The sequence below is a fragment of the Giraffa tippelskirchi genome, chromosome 4, assembly GCF_054371585.1.
Source record: "Giraffa tippelskirchi isolate mGirTip1 chromosome 4, T2T-mGirTip1v1.2.pri, whole genome shotgun sequence".
In the NCBI taxonomy this organism is placed as follows: domain Eukaryota; kingdom Metazoa; phylum Chordata; class Mammalia; order Artiodactyla; family Giraffidae; genus Giraffa; species Giraffa tippelskirchi.
Genome location: NC_137278.1, coordinates 30243313 through 30265073, shown reverse-complemented (window position 1 = coordinate 30265073; position 21761 = coordinate 30243313). Strand labels below are relative to the sequence as shown.

Sequence of the window (21761 nt, the reverse complement as noted above, 5' to 3'; positions counted from 1 at the left end):
AAAATAAAGAATCGGCTGGATGTCAGTCTCCTTTGATTCCCTTGCTAGGTTCTGGGTGAAGGTACAACTGCACAAGTGTCTATATAGTGGCCTTAAGCAGTGTGTGAGAGTACTTGAGCACCTACGCTCTCATCCTGTTAGGTTTTCAAGACATAGAGGTTAATGACGTTGTGCAGTAGGTAATGAGACCACGGGCTTTGGATGTACACCTAGGCTTCAGTCCCCATTTTATTTCCTAGTTCTTTAGGAAATAAAGTTAAGTCCTCTAAATTTTAGTTTCCTTGTCTGCAAATAGGAATAATTACTCTTCTCTTGGGGTAATTGTAAGCATTAGATGAGAAAATATATTAGGCCCTACCTTATGAAATTGTCATTTTCATATGGTTCAACTTGAATATGTTAGTCCTTAGCATGGTGCCTGGGATATGATAAGTATTCCATAAAGGTTAGTTGTTCATATATTTGTTCTTGTTATCATTATTATTTAAATTGTGCCTTAATTTGACATAATTGTTTCCTTAGTGGGTACCTATACATTTACTTTAGAATGACCCTTTACTGTATTCCCTGGACCACATTTAAAATTGAATTCTATTTTGGAACAAATCTAAGGATTGCTAGTGATAAATGAATTTGAATGATTAGAAAAAGCTAGTAGAAAGGATCAGTCCAGATTCTTTCCCCCTCTTCTGTGTAACTTAATTATAATCACATCAAAATAATATTACTTTCATGAAAGAAGCATTGATTTCTGGTGCATAATATCCTTTTATTATAGAATGTAGTTGTATAATCAAAGGATATGGCTCTGTCTCAGAGAGTTGACATGGTACACTTGTAACTTTATTCCTTTACTGTTTTAGATGCAAAAAGTATCATATTCAAAACCATGATTTCGGCTCTGTTCAGATTTTTTCATATCTTTAGTCAAGAGCCCTGTTTTCTTTCTTAGCAACAGAACAACTTGTTATGTATTAGAAAAACAACCTCAGGGTCTGTTGTGTAGCAAGTGGAAATTACATGAATTTTGTATTACTTTTACAAGCTCCTATGAGTATTTGAAAGCTTACAGTGCTCTGTTTTACAGAACACTTGGCCGTTTTGGGAAAAAGCTAGCATATACATAGAAGACAAAAGCCAACATTTTGGAAGCTATATGTATTGCCTAAGTGTTTACCTGGATTCTCCCTTGAGGATAACATGGACAAAAATTAAATATGTTAACTAGAAGAATTTTAACTTGTAGGTTCTAAATGTGACCAGGTCAGATATTGGACCCTAATTATTATCTCATAAATATGTGATATGTTTTATGTTTAACTGTTCCCCATTGTTTGTTCTGTACTTAATGCCTCCTCTAGCCCTTAAGTGTATTCACAATACATACCATCATTTAGCAAATTTTGCTGAAATTTCAACCTTAGTCTTGTAGTATTCTCGAAATCTTCTGTTTTGTACTAGATGCTTAGGAATAAAGCTCACTGATTCAGTCCGGTGTTTGGAGCCCTCTATGGGTTATACTTCAGTTAAACTCATTCACATTGTCTGTTATTATTTGTAAGTACCATGTGCTGTTACTGAGCTGAGTGTTTAGAATACTGTGATAGTCTTTGCCTCTTAAGATGGAGTAATACATATTGAATAATTACTGTGTGACAGACATTATGCTGTATCTTATGATATTAATTTGTTAGCACTTCCTTAATAAAATGCCACAGACTGCATGGCTTAAATAGCAGAAATTGATTTTCTCATAGTTCTGGGGGCTAAAAGTCCAAAATCAAGGTGTCGGCAGGTTTGGTTTCTTCTGAAGGCTCTTTCCTTTGCCTTCAGATGGCAGCCTTCTTGCTGTGTCCTCACATGGTCATCTTTTCTCTGTGTCTATGTACCCCTGGTATTTCTTGTGTGTCTCCAAATTTCCTCTCCTCCTAAGGACACAAGTCCGATTAGAGTAGGGCCTACTCTTAGGACTTTTTACCTTGATTACTTCTTTAAAGGCTCTACTCCAAGTATAGTCGCATTCTGGTATATTGGGGAGTACAGTATCAACATGTGAATTTTGGAGAGGAACACAGTTTAACCCATAACAGTTTATAAATACACCACAGTCTCTCTTATCTAGAAACTCACTCTTTTATAGGAATGACAAATACCTGATTATTGGTGATTATACTCGATGGTTAAGGTATAGGGGTAGCACAGAGGTGGCAGTTTTGAATTTTGTGTTGTGACAGCAGCAGCTGATGATAATGCAATTTCATCAGGCGTGTATTAGGTACATGTACAGTGTGAGCAGGGCACAGAGGAGAAGACATTACCTGGAGATGAACAGGATTTAAAGGGGCACTCATTTTAGGCATCTCTCAGGCCAGGGCTGCATATTTCCAGCACTGACACAGTTTATATGTAGAAAATGTTTCATAAATGGATGCTCAAATAAATGGAGATTCAGTGAGTAGACAAGTGAATGAATTTCCCTCCACTCCTCCACACTATTTTCTCAGTCATATCCTCTTTTTCTATACCTTTGTAGACTACTTTTCTTAGCCTAAAAAAAATTTTTTTTTTGGTCACGCCATGCAGCTTGTGGGATCTTAGTTCCCCAGCCAGGGATTAAGCTTAGGTCCTGGATCCTAGCAGTGAAAAGCACCAAGTCCTAACTACTTGACTGCCAGAGAATTCCCCGTGAGTCTTAATTGGTCTTCCAACCTCCATCTTATCATTCCCTTGACCTCTGGTACTGCCTGTATTACTATATTCTTAAATACAAATCAAATCAAAACACTTTCTGTCTGAAAACCACTCAGTGGCCTCTTATCATCTAGAGAATTAAATCATGTTATTTCCCTGCTTGGGTCTTTTCATTGCTCTTAGGATAAGATCTAAAATACTTTCAATATGGTCAGATTCCCACTTGCTTATTGTGTACTAATCATATAGGCTACCTTTCAGTTTCTAGAAATCTCCAAGATCTTTTTACTTCAGAACTTTTTCACATGGTATTTTCTGAACCTGTACTGCTTTTTCCCTTTGTCAGTGGTTATCCTAATGTATGCTTTGAGTCTCACCTTAAATGCCCCCTAATTTAGAGATTTCTCCCCTGACTTGCCCATTCAGTATTCTGTAGATTTTGATCATAGCTGTTTACAGGTTTTTTTGAGGGGTGAGGGAAGGGTAGGCGGAGGTGTTTCTATGTGCATATGAGATTATTTGGTTAAATACCTCTTTCCTATACTAGTCTGAAAAGCTCATTGAAAGTGGAGACCTGTTTTGTTCACTACTGGGTAGCCATCACCTGACTCAGTTCCTGGTACAGTTGACAATCAATATTTATTGAGTGACAGTTTAGAGAAAATATATTGAAGGAAATATACTAGTTGGCTGCCTTTTTGAGAGCTGCATGTTTGTTTTTGTAAGATTTTCCACAATGCACTATTAGATGTTTTAATAAGAAAAGTTATATGTAAAATAATTTTTATACTTTTTGTCTTTGCTAGAGATGAAAAAGCAGATATTATTTTGTGACTTGGATTCTAGTTCTAAATACTATTACAAATTAAGTGACTTTAATGCATTTATGTGACTTGTAATATCTTGGAGTTGCCAGCTCTAGGGAGCACATTTATGTCATCTTGTTAATGAATGAGGACTTCTCTGTTAGTGTAAAGCAGAGAGACTCTTCTTTTATTACCAGTTTTAGGTATAGTTTACCTAGAACAGAGTATGCACTTTTCTCCTAGAACTACCTACAGTTTATATCATCTTGCATTCTTAGAGTGCCTTATCATATTTGTTTCTGTCACAAGTTTTTAATAGGTCACCCTTGCTTTAGCATACATTAGATTCTTTAACATAATTTTGACCAGCTTTCTCTTATGGAGAAAATTATGTATGGTTTTCTGAAACCTCAGTGTCTATGCATGGCAACTCTGGTGCTGGATGTATGATGAATATTCTTTTTATTTAAAGAATTTTTATTTAAAGTAATACACTTTTCAAAATTATCAAATAAAGCCATATCTTTGAGGTAATGATTTGTTAAGTAGGCTTAGTACTTTGAAGTTCTAGAAGTACAGTTCTCAGAGGATTGTCAACTTAACTGAGTAGTTTATTATATTTTTTGTTGTTGTTTAGTCCCTAAGTCATGTCTGACTCTTTTGCGACCCTATGGACTATAGCCCTCCAGGCTCCTCTGTCCATAGGACTTCCCAGGCAAGAATACTAGAGTCGGCTGTCATTTCCTTCTGCAGGGGATCTTCCCGACCCAGGGATCGAACCCATCTCTCCTGCATTGGCAGGTGAATTCTTTACCACTGAGCCACCAGGGAAGCCTGTATTTATTTTTCACTCATCACTTAAAATGAATTTGTTTCTTATCTAGAAATGCTTTTTACAGTTTTATTTAAATGTTTATGTTCTTTTACTTTTCTTCTTAAGATGCCCTTTTTTCATGTTATTTCATTTGTGTGTATAATAAATGTATACCAACTTTTTAACAGACAAAATAATTAGGCACAGGGCTTGTACTCTGAAGGATACTGCACATGCCATCATTGCAGCTGAGTTGGATCCAGAATTTAATAAACTCTGTGAAGAAATTAAGGAAGCAAGAATAAAAAGAGGTAAGTTATAGAAGTGAACATGCTATTGAAGACTAAGAGGTCACCGAGTGTCACTGGATGGTGTTTATTTACAGTTGCTGGTGTAATGAAAGTGTATCTTGAGGCCCAGCCTTTACTTAATTTCTGATACGAATATACTTCATGTACATTCTCAAAGATATTTTAAAAATTTACTTTCTGTGATAATTTCAGTGCCAATTATAGAAATAAAGCAGTATTTGGTGAAATTTCTTTTGTAGGAACACATCTTTGTTAATTATGGATTTCTGTTCTTAAAGGATTTAGATAGGTTTTCATATTTGAAGAGTTTGTTTTCAACAGGTAATATCTGATACTAATTCTTAAAAATTTAGGAATATTTTTTTTTTTAACCTATTAGAGTTTTATGTGCGATTTTGTTAATATGAACACATAGCACATGTGTTTTGTTTGTTCAGTATATAATCCTGTCCTTGGGAACTCATACTTTAGTAGGAGAGAGTAAGTGTAAAACAAATCAAGTGCATTGTGGCATATGCACTAACTGAAGCATATTCATCACAGAGGATAGACTTCCTGGTAGGAAACCTGGTATTTTGATCAGAGTTTGGGGAATGAATGTACAAGTGTTGTCTGTAGTGAAGTAGAGGGAAGGAGGAGGCAGTGACAGAGAAGGAGGAAGTATTGTAAGCAGAACGCACAGTGCATAAAATTGCAGAGACATGAAATAACGTGGCATAGCTGAAGAACTGCAAACTGTTTGGCATTGCTGAAGATGTACAGAAGGGTGAGAAATAGAGCTCAGAAGGTGACCTGGGTTGAGGACATTGAAGTTGTGAATATGCTTTTCTTCTGCTGCATTAGAGAGGCCTTCCCTGGCCACTTAACCTAATATAGGCTCTGGTCACCATAGCTTTTTTCATTTTTTTATTGTTGTTGTCTCTCTCCTCCTTATTTAGAATATAAGTGCAAGTAATTGAGTGAATCAGTGTCATGGACTTGGACTTTATTCTGTAGGTCTGTGTTTTTTAAAATGTGTGTTAATTACCCACATCAGCTTAGAACTGGGAAACTAGGTTCTCTGAGAGTAGTAAGCCTGAGAAATCTTTGCTTTAACAGTGGTTTTTATGTATACTGAAGTTTGAGAACAATTGTCATAGGCAGTAGGAGTCATTGAAGTATCTGAAGCAGTGGAATGGATTGGTAAATTGTTTTGGCAGCAGGAAATAGCAAGGTCTCCCTGTGGCAGGGTGGGAGGATGAGAGCCTAGTTAAAAAGCTGTCGGAGCCAGTTTTGCAAACATTTTGGCGGTTTCTAAAAAAGTTAAGCATAATGTTTACCATATGACCCAGCGATTCTACTCCTAGGGATCTTCCCAAGAGAAATGAAAACATATGTCCATATAAAGATTTGTACATGAATGTTCATAGCAGTATTATTCACAGCAACTAAAAACTAGAAACAACCCAAATGTCTGTCAACTGATGAATGAGTAAGCAAAACAGGGTGTATTGTACAATGACATACTGCTCAGCTATAAAAAGGAACAAGGTGCAACATGGGTGAACTTTAGAAATGTTATGCTAAGTGAGAGAAAACAGTCACCAAAGACCACATATTGTATGATTCCATTTATATGAAATGTTCACAAAAAACCAGTCTATTATAGAGACAAAAAGTGGATTAGTGATTGCCTGGAACAGTTAACTTAAATTGGATTGCTGTGTGATTGCACAGCTCTGTAAATCCACTAAAAATCACTTAATTGTACACTTGAAATGAGTGATTTTTATGTTGTGTTAATTGTGCCTCAGTTAAACTGTTGGAGGGCAGGGGCTGTTGGAGTAGTCCAGAGTTTTAATTAGTGAAGTGGAAATGAAGGTAGGATTAACATGAGAGAGTTGTGGCTGCAGGGGTGGAAGGTATTGGGAAGGAAAGAAAGAGGCGAAATTAGTTGCCACATTACTGATTTAATGATTTAAAGAGATGCTAATACTACCAGTAGAGGGAGGGAATATATAAGGACAGGTCTTTTTGTGGGAAAAAGAGAAACCAGTTATTTTTAATTTGATCTGTCTTTAGGATATGCAGGATATCAAGTAGGCAGCTGATATAAACCAGGAGCTCAAGAGAGTTTTGGACTAAAATGTGATTTGGGAATAATTATATAATCACAGTAGAAGCTGAAGGCATGAATGATACTTGTGGTGGAAGATGTAGATTAAAGTGAGAAGAAAAGGGAGTCCAGAGATAGTCATTAGAAACTTGGATGGCAACACTAAAGACAGCATAGAAGAAAGAGATCTAGTAAAGAAAATTGAGATGGAACAGTTATTTTCATGAAGATCAATGCAGGAAAACCAAACTTACACCGTGTGGTGGAATAGCCAGCTTATATCAGATGGAAATGGTTTATATGAATGGGGTTTAGTAGTCCAGTATATGCTTATACTTTCTAAGATGGCAGAAATCATGACTTTTTGGCAATATATAATCTTATTGTCTTACAGTCATAAAAATGTGAAATGTATCCCTTTGCAAAATAAAGTGAGTTAACATGGGGCCCTTTGGGGATTAAGTGTAAATAAGCATGGTCTACCATTTTATTTTTATGATATGATATCTAGTTTCTTTCCCATCTTAAAACAAAAGGTACCATTTTCATCCAAATTACAAACTGTCCAAGTATAATTAATGACTTTAAAAACTCAGTATTTCAGACTTTTTTTTTTAACCTTGTTGGTTTATGTAGCTGGGAATATTTAAATAGGTATCGCTTATCTTCTGCTTGCAGGCTTATCGGTAACAGCAGAACAAATAAATCCTCATGGTACTGGAACTCGAAAGACAGAAACTAGAGTTGAAGAGGCATTTCGGCACAAACAAAGAAATCCAATGGATGTCTGGCACAGCTCTGCAAATAAATGTGCATGTGAGTATTTGAGATCTTGTTATCCAGCAGTGGGAACAACTGTGAATGAGGCAGAAGTGTTAGGAGTTGGGCACACACACCAAAGGGCTGCCAGGAGCTTGTGGGGTAAGATGCTGAATCAGTATATTTCTTTAACCTTATTTACTTTTTTTCTATCTCTGTTCAGTGCTTGCTGTTGCAGTTGAACTAGATTTAAATATTTTCAGCTTTAAACTTTGGGTTTTAGAAAGAGATGTGTAGCCAATAGATTTTTATCCACCCCACCTTCAACTCCTTGCTGTATGTTATGCAGGGTGCTCTCATTATGGTGGGAAATGGAAACTCTGGCTTAAGAGAGTGCCTGAATTGACAGCAGAAAGTTGATTTTTCTGGGAAAAATCTATTCAGCCTTCTTTTTCTGTTTTTTTTTTAAGTGAGATGTATTTATTTATTTTTCTTTTGTTTGTTTTGTTCTTTTTTTTGTTTGTTTTGTAAGTGAGGTGTATTTAGAAGGGGAAAATTCAGTGTTCTATGTTTTCCTCACTTTTCCTTATTCATGGTGATCTGTAAAAATTTCTAAAAGACAAATGTTAATAAACACAGCATCTTCCTAATGCAATCTTTATGTTTCACTAAAGATGGCCATCTTTGGGTTGTGAGCGCTGTTCTTCTGATATAATGGTGGTAATTCTGCTCCAGCTGTCAGTAAGCATGGCCATAATAAGTTCTTCCACCAGTGGTATTGAAGTTGAATGAATGAACCAGACTCAGTTTTGTTGTTGTTTTTTTTTTTATCTTGTCCTCTTTTTGATAAATGGCATTCATGTGTGAGAAAATTTGAGGGAGTTAATGGTGCCTTTCGTCCCCAGAAGCTGATTAAGCTATTTGTCCTGGTTGTACCTTGAATCGTGACCTGGATTATCTAACATAACACTCTAACTTAAATGTTGAAATCTTTACATTCTCTGCAACTGATAAAAAATTTATCCACTAAAATATATTGAATATTGCTTCAGCAGTTTTAATTTTCTATAAGTGTTAAAATGTTTTTTAATCCACAAATGTGAGTTTTGTTTTCTGACCAGTAGATGGCATATGTGACTCATCATTTGACTGTTTTACATTAAGTTACTTAAATCAGTATATCTAAATCTCCCTATGGAAGAGTTGCTTTCCTAAGGTCTTAGTTTTAGGAATAAGCTCAGAGATGCTGTAAAACTTGATTTTAAAGACTGTGCCTCTAAATGGGATTTTCACACATAGTACCCCTGAAAAAGGTGATAGAGCAGTGACTGGAACAAAAATCTTTACTCTTGTGGCACATATATAACCAATTTCTCTTATTTGACCACAATCTCACTAAGCATTAGAAGTGATTATAAAAACACGGGGAAAACATCTCTAGTTTGACCTCCCCGCAAATAAGAACATTTTCTCTTTCTTATCTGGGATGAAAGCATTAGAAGTAAACTTGCTTCAGAAAGGTTCCTAGCTTTTGCTTAGGGTACAAGTACGTATCAGATAATTGAGCTGGCTCTCCATTGAGCAGGGTCCAGCCTCTTGGCTTTAGTGCTACATGACTTAGTGAGGAAAGGAAACGGGAACCTCTTGTCACTTTGGTTGTTGGAGAATAAGCAAGGACCCAATGTCAGAAGTGACAGGTAGAAAAACCTAACAGTTCTACATTTTAGAGAAAGAGCAAGCTGAATACTTTTCTTTCACTTTTAATATGGACTGGATTAATCTTTCATATAAGTAATGGAATGCTTATGAATACTCATCACTTTAGCCTGTGCTTTTAAAAGTAGACTAATACGGAAATTTCATCTCCAGTTACCCTGTAACTATAAATTATAAAAATAGAAATGGGGGAAAAAGGAATGGAGAGATGATTGTAATGATAGTACAGTTTTGAGGGCAAAATAAATTTTGAGCCAAGTCACTAAATAAGTTGAATTTTGGAAATGATTTTAGAAACCTTTGGTAGATTTATTCTTAGATAAGAAAGAAGAGTAACATTTATGACAATTTGTCATGTATCTTACCTTGGTGTCTTTATAGAGACTTAGTAAGGATTAAAGATGAAAGAGTGAAAAAAGTACGTAAACACACTATGTGCTGTTGATACATTATGATTTTTATCCATTAAAAGATCTTTATCCATTTTTTTTCTAGAAAAGTGTACACATACATAATAATGTTTCAGAATTCTTTTAATGGATAAAGATCGCAAGTTCATATTAAGTGCTGACGTAAAGAAATGAGGGTTGTTTTAAGATCATATTCCCTTCTATTTGTCTTTCAACAGCAATTTTAAAACTGTGGATTAAACATTCTCCACTTAGTGGCCCATATTTGCATTTTCTTTTTAAAATGTCTTTGCCCAGAAAGCTTTCAACATTGACATATTAAAAATATATTATCTCTTTTTAAACTAAGCCAGATTTGACATTACTTTTATAGCCTTGGAAAAAATGAATTACTTTTACTCTTATGGCTTTCAACTAATATTCAGAATCCAGTGGTAGACGTCAGAAGTAATAGGTCTCTAGCTTAACTAGTTTGCTTTAATAACTTTTATATTTAAATTTCTTCGTGCAAGTGTCCCACATCCCAAAATAAAAGTTAACTTTTCATTTTAGGGACAATGGAATTGACTTGCACAACCAGCTACCTTTGATACATAATATGGGAAATAAATATTCCTGTGTCCATCATGACCTGGAAGTACCAGCTATCTACTGATAAAACTCTTGATAGTTTGTAACACCAAAGAGTATAGTCCCTGCAACTTTTGTAGGTCTCTCACTTCATATAACTGACCAAATATTTATTTTCAGTGTTTATTAATGTTGTTATTGTTGCCTTGATAGCAGAGGACTTGTTTTCTTCATATTTTCCAATAACAACTTTGCAAGAAATTGAACCTGCTAGGAGAAACATTTGTGATAGAAGGCTAACAGGTGGCTAACCACATTGTCTGTATAAACTTCATAGGGCTTCTATTTCTTATGAAACGAGAGGCAGTAGAGATATCTGTAACTTTTGTCTCTTCACATATTCGATCATCTTAATTTCTTTTATGGTTTAAGAGCTTTGGGGGGATCTTGCTGGCAAAGCACTCATTTTCCTGGTGGAAATCCAGGGCTGTAGCCCCAAACCTTCCAGGTAGCCTGGTAATGTGACCATTCCCTAAATGTGTAGTGTGCTTGGCCCTCCGGTGTTAGGAATTAGGAAAAGCAATAAAGTAGGATCTAGGATAGTCGTAAAGGGTAAGTGCTTAGTCAACTCATACAGGAAATAAATTAAAAATTTTTTCATTTGTCAGAGCTCATCCCTGACATCATATCCATTTTGTAGGTATGAAGATTAGTCAGCATGGGTGCCAAGAGCTAAGTAGTTTTTGTCTCTGTGTTATGGTAGTGTGGGTTTACTTTCTTTTGGATCTTATTTAATAAACATTTGTGAAACAAGCATTGCACCTCCAAGTTCTACATATCTTTTTCCCTTCTTTGTAAAATAGTTCGAGTTCGGAGAAAATCACGGCGGCGATCACAGTGGGGTAAAGGAATTATTAAGAAAAGGAAAGTCAATAATTTAAAAAAAGATGAAGAGGACACCAAATTTACTGACTATGAGAATCATATGGAGGACAGGAAGTTGCTAGAAAATGGAGAGTTTGAGGTAAGCACTGACTGCCATGAAGAAAATGGAGAAGAGACTGGAGACTTATCTATGACCAATGATGAATCATCCTGTGACATCATGGACATGGACCAGGGGCAGAGGCTTAACAATGGAGCAAGCACAAAAGAGAACTTTGCATCTACTGAAGAGGAAAGTTCAAATGAGTCTCTCCTCATCAACAGCAGCAGTTCTCTAAATCCAGAACAGACATCTCGGAAAGAGCCTTTCCTTAAAGGAGGCTGTCTAAATGGTGAGGCCTCCACAGACAGTTTTGAAGGAATACCAATTCTGGAGTGTCAGAATGGCAAAGCTGAAGTAGTTTCTTGCTGTGGCAGTGGAGATAAATGTAGTTCTGGACAAAAGACTCTCCTGGAGGACCAGTCAAGAGAAAAACCAGAAACTTCAAATGAAAATCATGGAGATGATCCTGAGAAACTAGAGGCACTGGAGTGTAGCTCTAACGAGAAGTTAGAGCCTGGCCCTGATGTGGAGGTTAAAGATGCTGAACTGGATAAAGAAGGTAGAGCTAATGTTTTAAACTGCAGAGTTAATTACACGCATATTTTATCTGGTCCCCAGTAGCAGTAGTTGATGAATAATTATACTTCTTTGAGAATCTGTTGCAGTTTTCACCCCATTTCCTAGAAAAGTGTACACACACATAATAAATTTTGATGTATGTTTTAGAGGGTTTATCATCCAGAAGGCATTGCTTTCCTGGCTGCTTCCTCTTCGTGCTCCTGTCTGATTAGCGTCCCTTTCCTAATGGATTTATGACTAAAAGCTGAATAAATCCACAGTTGTTAAGAGGATGGGATTTCTGACAGAAGGATTATCGGGATGGGGTGAGGGGTAGGTGAGAAGACTTGGATGCTATGGCAGTATGGTATATCAGAGTCATATAAACCCACATTATATTTCCACTGTTGTTTATTATAATCATGTGACTCTGAGTTAGTTGCTTGTATTCTCTGGCCCTGGGTCGTTCCATCTTCTGAATTAAACTTCAGGGTAGTGTCACTTCAGGGATTAAATAAGTCTTGTATGTTAATTGCCTCTCCAGTTACCTGGCACATCCTAAGGTATATTCATGCCAGGCAGTCATTGTCAGTTGAATCTGAGGGGTGTTAATCTAGAGACACTGTTGCTTCATAAACCAGTGGTGGAAGAAAGCAGCAGAATCCTCATTGTCAAAGTGACTTGATGCTTGCCGAGTCAGAGCTCTCTGCCTACTCCTGACTTCCCTTGGATGTGTGATTGCCGAAGAAGTAGTGGATAGGGGGGAGTTGAGGGTTTCTGGCCCTGCTTTGCTATTTATCATGATTCTTTAGCCTGTGGTGGGTGGGGTGTGTTAAGAGACAGACCTACCCTGTTCAGGGTGCATTTCCTTCCTAAATAGGTAACTCAGTCTTGTACTCGATTATCTCAAAATTGTATTGTGCTCTCTAAATTGTGTGGAGTATATGGTGTTAGCCTGGGATTTGGGCTCTGTGAGAAAAGTTTTTTAATGCCAGTTTATTTGAGTCACCCAGAAGAATTAGAGTAGGATGGTATTGTTCAAAGTCTTAGAATTCTTTTAATGGATAAAGAGAGAGGTACAGATTTAAATGCTGCCTCTTGAAAATTTTTAATATTTAATAGTAGCAGTTTTAGAAGCATTATTTATCTGGGTTTTCATATAGGCAGAACTTAAAAAATGTGTTGAAGCTAGAATTAAGTAATGAATGGGATAGAGTGGGGAAAAGGGAAAGACTCCTGTTATGAGACAGAATGGGTGGGTGGGCAGGGGAGTCTTTGTAATGCTACTTCACTATCAGATTTTAGTAAGCTTACAGAAAAGGTTTAAATGAATATTATGTTCAGCTAACAGCTTTAAAAGTATTTGCTGTGTAAAAGCTTCACCTGAAGATTTCATTTGTAACTGTCCAGGGCTATGTAATCTAATGCAGTGGTTCCTAACTCAGGTTCTTGGACCCCCGAGAGGTCCATGGGTGTAATAATGAGGATTCGTAAGGTCTTAACAAAACTCCTAGCATATGTTAATTGAACTGTAAATATAGGTTTTCAGGCTAAAGGCTGTCTTTAATATAAAATTTCTCTGATACATCAGGGTATATGTTTTTGAAGGCAACATCTTGTTTCTTTTATTATTTATATGGCAGGCCTTAATGAGAAAGAATTGTTTTAAGACTTGGGAATAAGAGGACTAATGCAGGAGGGAGGAGAAAGATTCTCCTTAGTTTCCCAGAACATGGGCCAGGTCCTGTATAAAGTTCTGAAATGGTCCAACTTTGTCCTTGTGGCCCCCTACCCCTGCCCGTCTCTTTGTAAGAGTGCTCCTACTCAGAGTGCATAGGGCTTGATGGTCTGCCTACCCTCCCTACCCCTCAGAGTGCCTGGTGCTGTCAGATAATACTTAGCTGCCTCCAAATTTCTGTTTTTTTTCAGTATGGTTGGTCTCAGGAGAATGTTGGGAGGAAAGTAATTAAATTATATTAATTTACTCTAACGTAGTAGGAAAAGACACTAGACCTTTTGCATTTTTAATGGGCTTATATCTTTAAGAGAAAATATTGTGTAACACAGGCAGTATAACTGAGAAAAATAAGAAATTTCAGGCAATGCTGAGGAAAATGTTTTGCTTTGGGAGGCAGATATGAAGCAGGTTGCCCTTACTTTGTGTTAGCATCTGCTTTTCTATGTTGCTGTCTTTTCTTCTAGTTCTGAAAGCTCCACATTTTAAAATGATTATCATACAGAGAGTGAAGATAGTTTATAAGTTACTGCTTAGAGCTGAAGATTGCTTTTATCTTCCTTTCAGTGGATACATTTGTTAGATGATATTCTGGTATGACTTGGCTTTCACAGTTGTGGTTTAGTCCTCTTTAACTTGGGTTTCTTAGTCTTACCTCAAAAAATCATTTATTACTTGAAGAATAGTGTCCTTATTCCAAAAAGGATTTGTGGTGGGTAAAAGAATTTATAATAGTTTAAGCCTGATTTTTGTTAACTTTTATTTGCTGCATTGCATTTTTTTTTCCAATTGTAGGTGCTTCTAAAGTAAAGAAATATCGTAAGTTAATTTTAGAACAGGCAAAAACAACAAGCCTGGAACTGGTTCCAGAAGAGCCATCTGAGCCTGTGCCGCCTCTTATAGTTGATCACGAGAGATTGAAGGTAAGCTTAGCTCTTCCCGGGAAGTTTTAAATGAATGGAAATAAAGCTAGTTTTAGTAATTTTTTCCTTGAACCTTGGAATATAAGTACTCTAGGGCTTCTAATGAAGAAGAGTTATTTGTGTTTTGAGGGGTTTAGAAATATGAGAATGTTCTTGGTAATAAACTAAGCCCTGGAATCTTCTAAACTAAGGTGTCAGGTTTACACCATAGCATGTGGTATCTGTTGCCTAGCATTTAAGTAGTACTGTTTCAGTCTGAACAATGAAATCAAACTTTATTTTATTCTTTTAATTTTTCTTAGAAATTGCTTGATTTGTTGGTAGATAAAAGCAACAATCTGGCAGTTGATCAACTTGAGAGATTATATTCTCTTCTTAGTCAGTGCATCTACCGTCACCGTAAAGATTATGACAAATCACAACTTGTAGAGGTAAGTGTTTAGTTCATCTGGAGAATAAGTAAATATGTGCTTTCAGTTGTCACAAAGTAAAGAGAAAACAAAATTATTTTATTTTAAATTTTTCACCAAGTAACTGAAGAGTGATTTGAAGAGTTAAGATTAAGAAGAATCATTAAGAGTTATAAAAATAACCTCTTTGTACCCTTTTGTCTCAGAACAGAAGTAATCTGGGATTCTTTGTTTATCAAAACACAGAAATTCATGGTTGGCAGATACATAGAATAGCATGTCGCAATTCTCTCCTTCCTTGCTTCTCAGCGACTTCATGGATTATGCATATCACTTGGGCCTGTTGAACGTGAGCATGGCCTCACAGTCCATTGACCACTACTCTCTAGGCAGCCACTACTGGTTAAAAGGAGCTGGTATGGGCCATGAGACCTATTGGCCACCCTAGTAATGATTGGAAGAGAACTTTAAAATCATCTCATTTAATCAGATCTAGTCCTGTGAAACAGCCACATGAGTGGTTGTACTTATGCTTGGATACCATAGAAATGAGCCATTCCCTTTCTAGACAATTCTGGGCCATAAGAAAATTTCTTATAAATATGAACTTATATCTTTTTTCATATAATTTACATCATTAAGTCACTCTTCTGCTTTTTGAGGTCATCTGAGCAAATGTGAATGCAAAAAATGAATAAGACGAAAGTGTCTGTTCTCAAGGAACATTTTTAGTATGTTAAAGATTTATGTGTAGAGGAATTGCCTATTTTGCATGTGTAATAAGGAATACAGGCATATCTTGCTTTATTGTGCTGTGCACATACTGTAGTTTTTGCAAGTTGAAGATTTGTGGCAACATCTCCATTTTTCAACAGCATTTGCTCACTTTATGTTTCTGTGTTACATTTTGATAATTGTTGCAATATTTCAAACATTTTCATTATTATATTATGGTGTTCTGTGATTAGTGATCTTTGATGTTATTGCAAAAAGATTATGACTTTCTGAAGGCTCAGATGATGGTTAGCATTTTTTTTCCCACAAATTTTAAAATATTTAAAAAAATTAGGGTGTGTACATTGTGTTTTAGACATAATGCCATTACACAGTGTAGTGTAAACACAAATTTTATTTGCACTGGTAAACTAAAAAATTTATATGACTGCCTTTGTTTTTGTCTGGAAGGCAGTGTCTCCAGGGTATGCCTGTATTGGGGTTTCCAGGTGGCTCAGTGGTAAAGAATCTGCCTGCAGTGTAGGAGATGCAGGTTCAATCCCTGGGTCAGGAAGATCCCTTGGAGAAGGAAATGGCAACCCACTCCAGTATTCTTGTCTGGAAAATCCTGTGGATTGTGTAGCCTGGTGGGCTACACAATCCATGGGGTCAAAAACGAGTCAGATATGACTCAGCAACTAAACAACAACAACAGTGCCTGCATTATATGTCAATCAAAGCAAGAGAGCACTTAAAACTTCTTTTGTAATCATATTTTTCTGTCACATTTTTATGAATCTGTACCAACTTTATATAATAATGTAGAAATAACAGGAAAGCAAAACTGAAAAAATAAAAACATCACCCACATACAACCATCTGGAGGAAACTAATCATTGTTAATCTCTTAGAATATCTTCCATCCTTTAAAAATGTCTAGATGTATATAACATGTATATAAGTATGAATGTATATTTAAAAGTTGGGATAGTATTGTATATTCTGTTTCATAACTGGACTTTTCTCCTACTCAGTAACATATGATGAAACATTTAGCAGGAGTAATTTTGATTGAAGATTTATATAACCTTTTGATTAGATGATAATCTGTCAGTATACCTTATTAGTTCTGTAGAGATGTAGGATTAATTTCTTTGGAGGTGTCTTGGGTGGCGCAGTGGTAAAGAACCCACCTGCCAACGCAGAGGCACAAGAGATGGGGGTTTGATCCCTGGGTTTGGAAAATCCCTGGAGTAGGAAATGGCAACCCACTCCAGTATTCTTGTCTGGGAAATCCCATGGACAGAGGAGCCTGATGAGCTATAGTCCATGGGATCGCAAAGAGTCAGACATGACTGAGCACACACACATTTATTTTTCATAAAGAGGGAAAAGAAAACCAGATGTCTTAGATGTATTTGGCATGTGCCTATCTAAATGTAATGTGTGGGGTAGAGTTCTTTACCTTTTTAAATTCTAGAACTTCTTTGTTCACACGATGATATTTGATTATCATGAATGAACTGAATACTCTTCAGCAGTGAAACATTTTTCAGTCTGGGTCTTGGAACCGTATAATCTTGGGGCCTCATTTAGGAGGGAAGAAAATCTATAGCAGAATCACCAGTGAGTGGCATTCCTGGTGGTGGTGGCATTGACTCTTCCTGGGTTTTTTTTTTCTTTCTAAATTTCAACTCTAATGGAAGTGAACAGCATGGGGAACAAGGTGCATTCTACTTTGGGTACAAGTTTTACTATACGGAATACATTCATTTTGCTTTGGGAGTTGAATATAATGAGGACTTCCCTGGTGGCTCAGATGGTAAAGGATCTGCCTGGAATGCTGGAGACCCAGGTTCAATTCTTGGGTCGAGAAGACCCCCTGGAGAAGGAAATGGCATCCCACTCCATGATGAGTAGGGAAGGGTGTAGGCTCTGAAGTGAGGCTACCTGTATTCAAATCCTGACTCTGCTATTTATACTACCTGGCAAATTATTTATATATGCAAATTTCTTAATAAAATATCTGGTATAATAAGAACTCATTGTTGCTAGCGTCATCCTCTTTAGCCTAAATGTAAAACAGAAGGCATTTGGAAATGTCTAGGGCAGATAGTCTTACACAGTACCTATAGTATTATAGTCAGAAATATATTTAAAGCTTAACTTTGTATCTAAAATTCTTTCTTGAGAAAGTTGAGTTGAAGTGAATTTTTCCGTAATGCTTTTGTATTTCCTTTAATAGGTAACTTGTACTTTTTTCCTCCCCCTTATAGGAGATGGAAAGAACAGTTCATATGTTTGAGACATTCCTATGAACCTTTCAAGAAGAGTGGTTTATCCCCTCCAATCTGCTCCTGACAGAGCAGTCTTCTGAGCCATTCAATTTCAAATTGCACCAATTAACGTGCAGAGCCTTGGTGTAAAGTGCTCTCTCACTCATTCTTTCTCTCTGTTGAATTTGGTGCTATTGTCTCAGGTACCTGAAACCAACCAGCCTACAAGAACCAAACAGAACTTCAGAAACATGTTGTATTTTCCACAAATAAAAAATACAACCCCACAGATTGGAGATTTTGGTGCTACAGAAACTGCTCTCACTTCTGCTCCTCTTTTTGTGCACTCTTTTTTGGAGACTTCTCTCTTAGGGAGCAGACCAGCAAATTTGAGGAAACTGGATGGGGCAGTTCTTACTGTGTTGAATTGTTTAAAAAATGGGCAACCTGTTCCTTTCCCTCTCCTTTCTACCCCTTTTATCATATTTGTTTTATTTTTTTCTCTGGGTAATGGACTAAAGCCTGTTTTGAAATTGGCTATGGTATATTCTGGTGGGAAACTGAAGAAACTGGATGAAATTAGATTAGGCTCTTTAGAACTGCCTTTAATGTGCCTTTTTATTCATTTGAGAAAGGATAAGGCTAAACACAAGGATGAGCTTGTTTGTAGCAAATGAATTAGAATGTTTTCTTTGGTCACAACCCTGAAAATAAGTTTTGATACTCTGTATCATTAAGAGGCAGCCAGTGATTTGGTATAAAATGACTATCTTGCTTTTAAAACTCAATCAAGAAAGTTGTTAAGCTACAAAATATACTAAAAATGGTAAGTTTTCCTGTATAGTTCCTTTCTGTTTAAGAAACATGTGATGAAACAACAACAACAACAAATAATACACAATCCATCAAAAAAAAAAACCACGCTCTTTTTGGTATTGATGACAATGATGGTCAGAAAATAGAACTGCCTTCTATTTTCTTCTGTCAGTGGTAATTTAATGGATATTCATGTTTGAGTTCCCAGAGAAGAATGATTTTCATGTATAGCAAATTATTACTGTTTTGTTTTAAAGCCAGGACTTGCCAAATGGAAAGAAAAGAGGAATTTTTGTCTAGGAGCTCCATAAAATTCTTTTTCAATATCCATAGTTGCAAGTGAGCTCTGATATAGGTCCTTGAATAACAGTATTAATATTTAAATCCCTCATCATAAGCTTACCTTCACAACTAACTATTCATTTTGATAGGAACCCATTTTGGATCTTGTTGAGTGATTTCTGTGACTTGTACTTATCTAAAATTAATTATGGATTACTAGTTTTACAAAAACTTTCTACAAATTCAGAGACACAGTCTAGGCAGTTGCAAAGAGGCAAAAGGAGTGCAGTGACTTTTTTATCAGATGATTTTTAAACAAAAAAGTAGAGAATTTTGGCTTGATACCTTCATTCATTATAGCCGTTAGCTGCACAGGTGTGTCTTTCCAATATATGCAACACATGTAGTTTGGGTTTTAATTAGAGCAAATAGTCTTGGACTACTGCAGAGATACTGAGCTACCTCAGCTTTTTGTATTTTAGTTACCAATGGTGTCTACAGAGTTCTGTATTCACTTCACCACCGTTTACATGCTGAAGCTAAGGTACTTGTCTCCTCGTCTCTGGCTTTGTAGGGTGCTGGATGCCAGTGCAGAAAGCATGCCAAGGCTACTGCAGTAATCTTAAGTGCTTCTTTGCATTTACATGAACATTTTACGCTTTCTAACTCTAGTTTAATTTTAAAATAATGCCACTTGTTTTCTTTATACCTATGAACTTTTCATGATATTCAGTTAGTCATATAATTCAAGATGCTACCCATGTAGACACACTGTATTTTTAAGGTGGGCAAGTGCGATTAACAATGAACCAATTTTAAAGGGGAGGTCATTTGAAACCTCTAATTTGATTATTGGGAGGATTTTCATGCTTTCTTTAGTATTTATTACCATCATACCAGTTCAAGCTATTTTACTGTCTAATACATTAGCATTTTGTATTTTGATGAAAATTGTTACAGAATTTAAAGATTTGATGAAATAAGATGTAGCAGATTTTTTGTAGCAAGTTTCTGGTAAAAGGGTTTTTTGCAAGTCTCAGGTTCTTGCTGCACTATTTTTGTTTAAATATTTATTCCAGTTACTCTAATTCAGAAGCATTCTGTTCAAGTAACAGCAGCACTTGTGAATGGAAAAAAAAATGCACATGTTCTTAGTAAGTTACTAAATTTGTACAAGTTAAGGTTTTAGCCATCAGTGAGTTTGACAAGAGAAATTTATTTATGTTCAGCATTAAAATGCTTCCAAAAGATCAAGTTTTTTAATTTTAACCTTGATAGAGATAAGAGAAATAGGAGGCAACCTCAGTATGATAGGATCTGCCACTCTGAACAGTTTAGGTCTTAAAGAGAAAGCCAGTCTAATGCCAAGGGGAGAAAAATGAGCTGAAATTGTATCAACTCCTCTGGCCCCTTTCCCCCTGCAAAAGAAACACACTATACCAGTTTTGCTTATTTTACAGATATCTGGTGGTTCTATAATTTAAAGCAGCTTGTGAAATTATCCAAGCAGACTCAATTTTGTTTACGTTTTGTAATTCTTGATTTTTGCTGTATAGCATTGGCAAAAATATGTACAAATTGACCTCTGTTCTTATTTCCTATTGTGAGCATTATACATTAGCTCCTGTGTAAAACCTTGCTCCCAGATCACTAAAATGTGTATCACAGCCCAGCCCAACAATAGTTAATGCTCAGCTGTGGGGACCATAGGAGCTTTTGAAGACGATGGAACCGCACTAGGGTTGAAACTGATGGCTGTGGAGTTAATTGTGTTTTTGAGCTTGAATCTCACCTGTGATTAATTTTTTTTTGTTTTGTTTTGTTGTCTTTTCAGTACATCCTTTCATGACTTGATTTTTCTCATATGCCAATGTATTTGTAGGTTTACTGGATTTTGTTTTTTAGGGAGTGGGGTGGTAATATCTTCCCATTTTTTGATTAAGTTGGTTCAGCTATGGTGCTATTCAGTAGGTATCTTCAGTGTCAGGCCCCGTAGCTGAATGCCATTGTTATTATAATTATTATTTGTAATCACATTGTAAGCTTGAATTTGGACTTGTACCAACATCTTTTGTATTTTGTACATTCGGTTATTTAGACTTTGGGAGTCCTCTTTGGTTTCATTCATGTATGTCTACTTTGTAGAGTAAGTAGACCTCCTCAACTATGGTCTATTTTGGGTTTGTAGTTTAATTTAGAATTGTGTTAAGTTGGTGTTTTACATTTGACTTCATTTTACATTAGTTTGAAGTAAATTATTTAATTTTTGAATTCTGGAATTTTGAACATTTACTGTAATTTGTAATATAACTGCTGTGAAATACTTGAATAAAGATGACAAGAAAAACATGTCTTTCTTCAGCTTAATCATCATTACTATTGGCTGCAAATGCAATGCTTTGTTTCTAGCTGAACTCATCTATTTTGCAGCTAGGGCATGTTGATGTTTATTAAGCACCCCCAAAATCTTGTTCTATGATTCTTTTAGATTTAGTCACCCTAGGTATTTTTTAGCTTAAAGTTTTTCTGTTGAACAAGTGTAGTTTTAACTTCTCTTGAAGATTGTCTAAAAGTTGTTTAGAATCAAATGGATTACTTCTGCGATTTGTTTTTCTCATTGGAAGACTATGCTACAATAGACAATCAGGTAGTATGGTTCACTTATTTTATAGTGCTCTTCTCTCTGATCAAGTAGTTATTGGTGTATTTTGAATAATAGATAGAATTTAAATGTGGAGAGAGATTTCACACCAGAATTTCATGGGGGTTATTGCTTTAAGTGAATAGAATGTACTTGGCTTTAGATTGCCCATATTTCTGTTGTCTAATGTGTATATATATCCCAAGGTTAGGATACTAATCTTCCTCTACATAAATCTTTAATTCC

At 36.1% G+C, this 21761-nt stretch overlaps 1 protein-coding gene across 3 annotated transcripts in view; it reads left to right on the top strand.

Annotated features, from left to right (window-relative positions):
- The window catches only part of ATAD2B (ATPase family AAA domain containing 2B), a 123895-nt gene extending 102672 nt beyond the window's left edge, over positions 1-21223 (top strand). For all 3 annotated transcript variants that reach the window (XM_081592614.1, XM_081592613.1, XM_081592612.1), the window contains 6 exons: positions 4500-4622; positions 7396-7533; positions 11036-11719; positions 14249-14376; positions 14679-14807; positions 17777-21223. In XM_081592614.1, coding sequence (XP_081448740.1) covers positions 4500-4622; positions 7396-7533; positions 11036-11719; positions 14249-14376; positions 14679-14807; positions 17777-17818 — 1244 coding nt within the window. In that variant the 3' untranslated portion in view covers positions 17819-21223. The remainder of the gene's footprint in view (positions 1-4499; positions 4623-7395; positions 7534-11035; positions 11720-14248; positions 14377-14678; positions 14808-17776) is intronic.
- Positions 21224-21761: the final 538 nt, after the last annotated feature.